This window comes from Morone saxatilis, unplaced genomic scaffold, assembly GCF_004916995.1.
Source record: "Morone saxatilis isolate NCDOM2014 unplaced genomic scaffold, NCSU_SB_2.0 Contig16, whole genome shotgun sequence".
In the NCBI taxonomy this organism is placed as follows: Eukaryota; Metazoa; Chordata; class Actinopteri; family Moronidae; genus Morone; species Morone saxatilis.
In genome coordinates this window covers 3,011,940-3,023,281 of record NW_023339718.1, presented here as the reverse complement: position 1 = coordinate 3,023,281, position 11,342 = coordinate 3,011,940, and the positions used below count along the sequence as shown (strand labels likewise).

The following is an 11,342-nucleotide window of genomic DNA, read 5'->3' as shown; positions in this document are numbered from 1 at the left end:
TTAACTTTATTTTATTTTATTTAACTTTATTTTATTTATTTTTTCATTTATTTCACCCTTTTTTGGTGTTGTCTGTGCCCATTTTTTTTTTCTTCTTCTCAATTATTAATTCTTATTAATCTTTTATATCTTTCTGATGTGGCTGTATATGTATGTCCATGTTTGGATGTTTGGACAGGGGGTTGTGTTGTGTCATGGGTGGACGTTGTACAAAAAATCTAACATTTTCTTCCTGTACAGTGATTGTCTTATGCTATAGTGTACATACTTTGTCATCAATAAAAAGACCATTGAAGAAAAAAGTTATCTACTACTAGATTATAATTAGGGATGTATTAATGTGTAAGCATCACTAATGATGTAGCTGGTAAAGAAGGGGCTACTTTATATACTGCAGGGTTGCTTAATCTATAACAATCTATCATAATTAGTTAATTACATTTTGTATGAAGCATCTGAATATAACTCTAGTAACTAAAGTTATAAAATATATGTAGCAGAATAAAAAATACAATATTTGCCTCCAAATTATAGCAGAAAAATGGAAGTAAAAGTACATAATAATTGGACTTAAAGGTCCAGTGTGTAACATTTAGGAGGATCTGTTTGCCGAAATGGAATATAATATCTATAGGTATGTTTCCTTTAAGTACAGAACTTGATTAAATGTATTTAGCTATATTCCACCACTCCCTAAAGACTGTTGTTTGTTCTGACAAATGTACACAGTTTGTTTGTCCTCTGCATTCAAAGTGCATTCATTTTCAAACTTCTGATGTCATTTTACAGAAGCTAATGCTGGCTGCGTTGGCATTTAGGAATAAATATGCTAGTCGACCATATCTGCCAGAGGAACTCATCCCCACTGACCACAAGAAGGTACCAAAAAGATTTCCCAGCCTCCTATCATTCTTCTAATTATGTTTTGCCAATGATATCACTATTATTATTATAATTTTTTGCATTTCCACCTGCAGCCTTTTTTCAGCGTTGACTCAGACGTGCAGTGGCCTGAGTGGTCTTCTCGTGATGCTGAGCTCGGACCAGGAGGCGAGACCCTCATCAGGTCTGAGGAGGGGCGAGCCGTGTTGACGCTGTCGCCCTCGGGTGAAGAATTCTCCGTCGAGTTCACATGCAGCCTCAGTCGGACTCCGAATCAGCACCACAGCCTGCAGGGGTTCAGCAGAGACTCTGACAGCAATCTGATCTGTCAGACCACCAATGAGGAGACCAAAGAGGTTCATCAGGGGAGAGGAAGCAGAAGGAATGAGTCTGTTAGATCAAGATCTTGCTCTCCTCGGATTACCAGCGCTGCTCAGTCAAAGGTAATGCTTCTTAATAATATTACTGTGCTCATATCACAGCTTTGATTAAATGATTTACTTACTTTACTTCCTCTCTCCTCTCTTCCCAGCCAGAGGACATGTACCAATCCACTGCAGTGGTCCAGCATCACTCCTGCTGCGCTGTCGCCCCCTTCTGGCGCTACCCTCTTTCCTTGGCTCACCATCTCTGGACGGCTCGTGTCTCTAAACCGGAAAATGTCAGCGCAGAGGAAGACAGCGATCTCACCCGGGCATACAGGAGAATAAAGTTGTCAGACATATCCGTTGAAGAAAGAAAGTCTCACCTTCCTCAGGCGCTGTCTCTCACATGTCCATCGCCTCACTGGCACAGGTTGAATGATCAGTTGACTCGAGTAAATAATGTGGAGCACAATTTAACAATGTTCATTGACTGATTTAAGCTTCTTTACTCGTTTATTTTAGGTGGAAGGTTAAAGACCCCCTGGATAAAAAAGAATATGCAGACCAAGATCTTCCAACAGAGCTGGTAAAAGTGATGTGGTGTCACGGAGTCACCTACAGGTAGGTCTGCAGGTTTCCAAGGTTAAAAAGGACATTGAAACATCAAAGGTTTATATTTCATGCTCAAAATGAGGAAAAAATAGATATTTCACAAGAAAAGGACACAGTTCCTGTCTGCCTTAACCTTTCTAAAGGTTATCTGAAATTCACTTGCCACTAGATGTTGCACTAGAGCACCAGCATCTCAGTCCAAAAACAATGGGCACTATGGCTGACAAGACTCCAATGACAAAACCAGTAATTTTATCTGGCAGATAATTATAAAACACACTTTGAACAAAATAATACTCACAGTCTTTGTTAGTTCCTCCACAGTCTTTCCAACAATTATACAAGTTGGTTTGGTCTAAATAAACTGTTAATTGACTCAGTTAGATATATTAAAATATTTATGAAACAGGCTGTAATAGCAGCGGCAACAAATGCGCCGGTCAAAGCACATCCGGTAAAGCCACTGACAGACTGAGATTGAGAGTGTCTATAAACATTACGGAAAGGATCCCTGCAGAGATAGACCTTTTGTTTAACCAGAAGCAGCCATAGTATTGCACTTGCCACCAGACTCCATAAACAAAAACAGCAATTTTACCTCACATATCATTGCAACATCATAACTTTATTAAAAGAGAACAGAAACAAAATAAAACTCACCAAAACTGTCTTTGTTAGTTTTTCCACTGTTCCAACAATCACCAATTCTGGTTTGGTCAAAATAAATCCTTAAGTGAAGGTTTCTCTGCTGGAAATAAAGGGACTCACATGCACTAACATGCATGCATGGCCTTACCAGCTTTCTAAACAGAGCACAGAGAGGCTGTGATAGCAACACAGGCAAAATGTGATGTTCATTATATTTTTACATAGAAAATAATTGTTTGCTGCCATATTATTAGGTAAGTTTAAGTCTCATATATATGTATAACCTTTAGTGTAGTGTGTAGTGTGTAGTGTAACTGTGTGTTTACCTGTGTGTCTCCTGTGTAGGATACTGAGCGGGGCTGTCTCAGTTGTAGAGGTTTCACCGGGAGATGGATCTGTCATCCGGTCTAACGGTGTACTCAACACTTATTTCACTCATCACAAACCTGAGCTCCTGTCAGGGCGGGTAAATTTCATACCTATAGTCTAATCTACTATATTTAAAGTAGCACTGGAGTTAAAACACAAAGCCAAACCGGTATGAAGTGAGTTGCATAAATGAACAAAGCCTGATTAATTGATTGTGTCTATCTCACAGGTGAAAGAGGTAACTTACCATCTGAACAACCTTCCACCGGATGTACCCGGACAGCTGTACTCTATAAGCTCTATTGTCAGTCGTGCAAGCAGGTAAGTCACTGCTTTACAGTCTGAGTCCGACTTTATTTCATCAGTCCCTGACTATCACATCTGTGTTTTACAGGATCCTCACGTGCTACAACGAGGCCAAGCAATCACTGAAGCTCCCTGTGACACCCAGCTGCTTGCAAGAGGTTGAAAAAGTAGTCCCTGCAAATATTACCACAACTGTTGTTGACAGTATTCAAGCTTCTAACTTGATTATGATTTGGTTTCCAGGGCCAACAATTTTCTAAAGCAGCAAAGATTGAAGAAAATCTGTCAAATCCTGTATCTGTTGAGCAGCATATGTATGTCATGCAGATGGCAGAAAGTCGGTGAGTTATATGTGCTCACTCCTTTGGTATTCTAATACTGAAAGTAATGTGTTAACAGCTTGTATATAATGTTTCTTTCCACCTTTTATATTCAATTTAGGTCAGATCTGGTAGCTGCAGAATTGGAGAAGATAAAACGATTCAACTGTATCCTTTAACATTAAGATGACAGCAATAAGCGGCTGTGTACATTAATATACTGTGAATCACCCATGTTATATTAGGTCACATGCACATAAATAATGCTGTGGAAGACGGTGCATGCTCTTTAACATCCTGTGCTCAGTTCTGCTGGAGAACAACCACCTGCTAAGGAGTGAGAGACGATGTGCAGAACCAGACGGTAGTTCTGTAGAAGAGGTGACTCAAGAGGCAGTGACTGAGAACTGCATCGCTGACGCTCTTCGAAGGACATCCAAAGCCATACAGGACATTGATGCTCTCATATCTGCAGCCACGCTGACGTGAAAGAGTCCCGATTAAGAGAAGAGTTTAAAAAGAAGAAAGCCTGACTGTTGGGACTTTGAATATATATATATATAAAGTTTTACTTCTGTGTGTGTAGAGATTGAAATAAAGATTTTTCTTTATGTCGATGCTGGTACATGGGTTTTAACTCTTAGATTTGGAGTTTGTATTAATTGTATAAGGTTGTATTAACTACTGACTCTGGCATGACCTTATATACCAACAACATGAATATAGAAGGTTTTGTCCCAGTTGCTAATTACAATATTTTTGTCGTGACACAGTCCCTTCCTGTCAGATAAGAACTTGCAATGGTGCAAAATGAATTTTAACACCTTGATGTTTCCTCCTACACACACAACAACTTGTCACAAGATGTCACTGATTAAAAAAAAAAAAACTATTTCTGGATTATAAACTCAAGTGCATGACTAAATGTAGGTCGCTACTCCACTAACCTGCGGACTTGCGTTTAAGTCTATCCCTTAGGTGCAATATGTTTATCAGGGCATTGTTGAAAGCCCATAAATGGTTTTATTAAGTGGCGTGAGTGTTGATTGACATAAGGACCCTCCATAGTCAAAAAGCATAAAAAAAACATGAAATGTATGAGAGAAGATAAACAAATTCGCAAATATATGCTATATGCCATCTTGTCTTTTTCATTTCTCAATAAATTACAGCTGTAAAACAACTACCTGTGTGCTGATGTTCAATTTCCTCCTCTTGGGACAGAAGGGCTGTATGGAGTCATGGTAATGGTACTTCTATGCATGTGTATTTTATATTGTAAACAAGAGACAGGTTTTTAGTTATCTAGTTTATCATTTTATATTATGTAATTTTTTATTCTTTATATTTGGAGCTTAACATTCCTGTCACAGTATGTATTCAATAATGATCGGTTGTTCTCGCTGAGTGTTAAAGGTTTGTATATTTTCAAGAGGCACGCACAAACAAACTCCCAGCAGCTGTGTCTTGTGCACATTTAGTCTTTATTATGGCTACAGATTTTGAATCACACTGAACAGAGGGCACTTGCCTTTTTTCACTCAGTTCAATAGAGTCCAATACTTCCTTTATAGGTGGAGCAAGTCTTTTTTTTTGGTATCACAACAACTGTATCACGCAGCCTCTGGCCACACAGGCTCACTTACACAGCACTTACATACCAGAATCAAAGATCAGGTGAGTGGTTCCTCTTAATTTTTTCAAGAAACTGATGCTCCTCTTGAAATCTTCTGTTATAGTTTTCTTATTTTTTTTTTTGCTTCCTGGGGTGTGCATGTAATGTTATTTATATTCATGCTTGCTTCACTAATATACGGCAACATTAAAAAGTGAAGAGAGAGACTTTGTAGACTAAAGAAACTCTTTCATTTTCCTATATAGGAAAGGTCATACACTTGGGGACTCATGGCTCAGTTCACCACAAGTCGCAGCTCTGTACCAGATGCTTCCTATAAATTAGCAGTCCGACAAGAGCTGTGCGCTGTATCCTCTGTTCAAGAAAGAATAGCTGCCTTTGAGGAGCAACTATCAGGTTCTGCCAACACAACCACTAAGCCTGTCTTTAATAAAAGATTCAATGCTACTCTTCCACCATCCCAATATGCAAAGCCACTGTCATCATTTGAACCTGCTAAAACACAGACACACAGGGACTTCTCTGGATCCTCTGTGCATTCTCAATCCAAAAATGTAATGATGAAATCTACAGTGAAATCCAATAGTAATGTCTACAGCAACACCAGCGTCTCTCTTACTTCAACCAAGTCAGTATGGACAAACGATAAAAGACTGGAGTCTACCACCATAATGAAATCAAAAACCCAGGAATCCAAACTGTCTCTGGCACAGCAAAGCAGTGTTACCAAAGAGCAAAGTTTGACTGAAGGTGAATACGGTGTGAAAAGCATCACCGGCACTAAGCCCCCCAGACTTCCACATAGGCCGAAACCTAACAATAGCAGAACAAGTGGAAGCCAGAATAAATCCAAAAGGAGCCTTCCTGATGTGCCTGCTCTGGGAAAGCCTCCTCAGAAGCCTAACAGGCCTCCAGATGTTGACATTGATCGATTTAGAAGGAATATAAAGTCTTTGAATGCTGGTGAGAAACAGTTTTTCTAAGAAAAGCATAATTCACACATCTGGTTATTGTTTCTTCAAATACTATAATGTTTTTTTTTTAAATGTACTCTGTAGCTGACTGTTGTGTGTTAAATCAAATATTTTTGTGTGACAGCATTAGGGGTGAAGACACCGTGTCCTGTTCAGCCACCCGCCCGTCCACCTCCACGCCCGTGCCAATCATCCAACCATGCAGCTGTTTCGTAAGTGTTCATATTGTAGAATTGCTGTATTGTAGCAAATTATAATGCAGGTAACTTATTGCTAACATAATGAGACATGCAAGTATACACTGGCTGTATATGTGAAGGCCTTGGTTGTAATCATTAAACTGATCTACTGAAGATTCACAGTTGCAGCACTGATGCTTCTCACAGGAAGCTATTTGTCTGATCCTCACTGATCTCAACAACGCCCTTTGGTACCCAGCATGGGGATCCTCACTCCAAATAAGGGTCACCAGAGCTTCACAGGAGGCACTTTTTGATTATAAGGGGTTTAAGAAAACTACATATGCAATAGGCCTGTATCAGATTTATTTCTGTGAAGAAAGTTAAATGAAAATGTTCTATTTATATATAATACTATTTATTATTGTTCAGGACAAGATATATATTTCTAAAAAATGTCACAGGATAAAGGCGCAGTGAAGATCTAAACACAAGCGATATTCACAGAGCCTTCACTCATCCTGCATTAGAAAATCAATGGACAAAAAGGACCTGTATCCGCAAAGGTCCAATGGTATACAAGTTTATGGATTTGGATCTGTATATCAAATCACATTATTATTTCATTAAAAAATCTTTCAAAGATCCAGTATCCATAATCTTCTGCATCTTAGACAAATAAAAATGTATCACCATTTTGAATAGTAAAAAATAATGGCACTTAAAACATTTCATTTGTCAAAAAGAAGCCTATTACGTATATATGATTTATCAAAATGTATTATACATAATAATGAGAGAGAATTGTAGAAAAAGTTTCTAAAAAATATCAGGAAAACTAATCTCTGACGCAATAATATTCATCCAAATTGCTCATTTTCCACAAACTTCCTGCAGTTACTATGTGTAATGTTATTGTTATGCATTGAATTCAATATGAAATATCCATACAATATGTCACTAATTCAGCTGATTTAATGATAGAAAATGGGAAAATGGTTGGAAACCACTGCTTTGAGAAATTATGCACAGCAGCAAAGACAAAGCCTATCCCAGACTGTCCATAACATGTTTGAATTGATCTCTTTCTGACCATAATCAAGGCTTCAACAAATAGACGAAGATGAGCCCTATGATGATGTCGGCATCATGAACCCTCCACCGCTCCCAAGTGAAGGTTGTGCCTCATTTTATATAATTTTACTAAATAAACCTACCGTTATTTTAATCGGTCACACAAGCAAATAAAATCAATTGTGGGAAGATTTCTGAATTCCTTGTTGCATTGTCTTCACAGAACATCCTTCAAAGAGGAGAGAGGTAATTCATTCATCCTGCCATTGTTAGATTGCTGTAGAAACCCAAGGTGCTGTAAGGAAATAGTATTCATTTTGACTGTTTGTTTTCATCAGTTTGATCTCTTTTGTCTCTACAGGCAGATTTGACTAAAGACATGAACCAGAACCTTAATAATAGAAGGTAAGAGTCAGGCAGGAATAAAGCTAATATTGTTGTGTATATATAAATTATATCGGTTTTTATCTCTCCAAAGGGAGAAATCTAAAGAAAATCAAGAAAGTAATAGCGGGAAAGAGGACACAAACCATGACAAAGTCACAGAGGAGAAACAGGCAGTAAGTGCTATTTCTGGGCTGAGTAAAGTTTGTACTTGCTACCAAAATGATGCCTTTAATATAAGTTTGCTGTGATAAACAGGAGCCAGAAATGTTATCTAAGAAAGAGAAGAAAGAGATGAAAAAACAACAGAAAACCAGAGAGAAGATCATCCAAGAAGCAAAGAAGTTGTTAAAGGTAAAAGCACAAAACTTACACTGCAAGCCAAAGTGATCCCTCATATGCTCATACGTGACTCAGATCAGTGTGAACAGCACACATCTTTTTCATTCTGATTTGGTCCACTTTCATATGTGGTCCAAATCAGATTCAGGTCTGACTCTTTGCAATCTGACCTCAGTGTGAACAGACATATCAGAATTTTTACGTCACTCTAGACTGACATTTGTCATGCGGGCCATAACAGCCATAACTGACATCTCCTTATCCTCAACTAGATTGAAGGACGTGTTCACATCAAGAGGGAGAAGACAGTTGTTGAACTTAAAGGAGGAAAATCCGAGTTGTCTCTGACTCAAGGAGAGATGGTGGGGGTCATCCACAGTACCGGTGACCCAGAGGGACAATGGCCGACCAGGGAAATGCAGGATTTCTGTACGTTGCTAACAGACATTCTGTGCTCACTATCAGTTACAACACGTAGCTGCCGAATGCTCACATAATACAGTGATGTGTGCTGATGCATGTGTCCTTTCAGATGACTATGTGAAGCCCGTTGATGTAGGCAATGATGATATAAAAAAGGAGAAGGAGGAAGAGGAGGAGCCAGAGTGGCACCAGTCTGATGCAGAGCCAGACCTTTATGACAGCTTTGGGGCACCAGCTGAGGTTTTCAGGTGCAGAACACCTCTAAAATACAGATTAAAAAAATAATCTAAGAAAAGTTCTTCCATCACACATATTATGATCTTTTGCTGATTTGATGGTTTCTCTCCTTTTTCAGCGGGCTCAGCGTGCAGAATGGTAAACTGTTTGTGTTGCTTTTGTGTAATTTAATGTGTTTAAATATGACAACAGTGAGCTCTCTACATAATCGCAATTTTTTCTTTCTTGTTTTTGAAACAGCCAAGGAGGAGGAGGATGTTTATGATGACGTGGATAATCCGCACACGAGGTTGTACTCTTTTTGTTTTGAGTGGATGGGTCAGATTGGGGCATTTGTTACTGCACAAATCACAGTGGGAGCAATTAAAGTAGATGCTAGTGATACACTGTAAAACCATATAAGTTAATTTGACTTGCTGAAACCGAAAACCTTGAATATTTTAAGTCAGACTAACTACATTTTCTAACCTAAACTGTAAAAACAAAATACAAATAAGTATTTACCATAATCAGGAATGTTTCTGTAACTTCAGTCGTAACTTGAACTAGTCAGTGTCACATAAGATTGCAAATTAAAGCTACTAAAGTTGCAAGAATCTTTTTTAATTTATAAAAAGTTTGTGTTACTTAAAATTTTCAATGCAATAGTTTTGAGTTAAAATAAGCTTATTACTTCACAGTGATATGGGAGACAACAGAGGTGGATGTTTAACTATAAACTGAAAGTCAGTTTCTTTGATGGAATCAAGTGTAAAATTGTACACAGAAAAAAAGTCTTACTATTTCAAATAGCAAAGAAGTCCTTTTCCACTCCACTCCTACTGTTTGACAAATGTAGATCATGTATGGGTGACACCTAGTGGTGAATAAGATTCAGAGCCAAGGGCCCTATTGAAACTGCTTGGGCTATTATTATTATTATTATTTTAATACTAAATAAATAGCATTTTTGGAGGCCGCAACAAAATTCTGTGGTAGCGAAAATGTAAGTATTCTTTTGGTCACACACCCCAGAATCATCCCCCAAGACACATACCAGCAAGCATGTAGGAAAATTGGTACACGTGTGTCTCATGGTCAGACAAGCAAAAAAGCCTCTTGGATTCATACCCAACAGGAAGTCAGACATTTTGAATTTAGTGGTCATATTCTGCGATTTTTTTTGCGTTGTATTTCAACGAACTTCTCTGAGGAAAAAACTTTAAATTTGGTCAGTGAAATCTGAAGACAATTAAAAGTTGTGCTATTTGTGACTGTATGTTGAACTCGTGGGGCTGCGTCGGATTTTGACAATTCGCCATGAAACAGGAAGTTCAGCTTTAATTGCAAGTGAAACCCTGAAAACCTCTCAGCAGAAAGTACCTTCTGAATCTTATAATGTGCACTCTTTGAGTCAGAGAGGTTCTAATTTTACTCTTTTTTGCATGTGTTCAAGTCTGCTTTAAGCCAACACATTTGTATCTTCATAATGCTTTCTCTCTTTTCCCATCAGAGTTTCTCCAAACCCAGATGAAGGTAAACATGTCGGCATTTCTACTAATATTTCTGGCACATTAATGACACGTACAAACCACTAAACGTTTACTGTCTCTCTGCCCACAGATGATGTTTATGATGATGTCGATTCCCACATTCCTCAACTTCCTTTTGATGGGTAACAATGTCATATATATGTTCACCTGCATATTGTGTCTTAAACTTACTACACATGGACAATTAAATCCAGCTGCTGCACAGTATGATCAGTAACGTATTGATTTGATTATTATTTTACATAGGTGTGATATTTATGACGACATCAGTGAAGGTATGTTCTGGTTTTCAATTCCAAATATAATATTAACAGACCAGTAGTCATGTAAAGTACTTTAGTACAATTTGGAGCGAGGTATATATTGGAATTACACTGCAATCTCTATGTGCACAGTAACTATAGTTATCAAATAAAATCTAGTGTAATAAAAAGTACAAACATAGTCAGACCAGATATTCATATATTCAATGTAAAACAACTTTAATACTTTTTCTACAGCCTGCATCTATGAAATCGACTAATCTACAACTGCGACAATGTGAAGAGCACGGATCATTTTAATGGCATACGTCAATATGCAGTGTTTGCACTTTGTTGATGAATCTTCAAAGAGCATGGTTAATAAAGATCCATTAATAGATGTATTACATGTTTTATGATTAATACATAATATGAAATATTATGTTGCAACCTGTTGTTGCCACTGTGTGTTATTAGAATTAGCAGAGCTTTATAACTGTGCATTGGTGTCTTTTTTTATGTAATCATTTGTAATTTGTCCATGGAGGAATCCTGTTTATTAATATTTGCATCAGCGTTTGTTTGAACAAATTGATTTAACAGCTTGCACATGATTTATTCCTTGTTGATGCATACATTTACTGTTAAACTTACTGCTTTTTAAAAAAAAATCAACAATAAAGATCCATAAATTGATGTTTGGGGTGTGGTGAAGTTAATTTACAACCTTGCTTTGACCTCTATTTAACACTGCGGCAGTAGCTGGGTGTGTAGGGACTTGGCTTGGGAACGGGAGGGTCACCGGTTCAAGTCCCAC

General features: G+C 37.9%; 1 protein-coding gene across 1 annotated transcript; it reads left to right on the top strand.

Annotated features, from left to right (window-relative positions):
• Positions 1-789: 789 nt before the first annotated feature.
• On the top strand, positions 790-4,562 carry cunh5orf34 (chromosome unknown C5orf34 homolog; the record flags this gene model as incomplete). The annotated part of the gene is given in 10 exon segments (XM_035658706.1): positions 790-879; positions 978-1,325; positions 1,415-1,677; positions 1,770-1,868; positions 2,853-2,973; positions 3,106-3,197; positions 3,271-3,340; positions 3,426-3,523; positions 3,624-3,670; positions 3,810-4,562. Coding segments are annotated over 10 exon segments (1,410 nt in total), but the record flags the coding sequence as incomplete, so codon positions are not given.
• Positions 4,563-11,342: the final 6,780 nt, after the last annotated feature.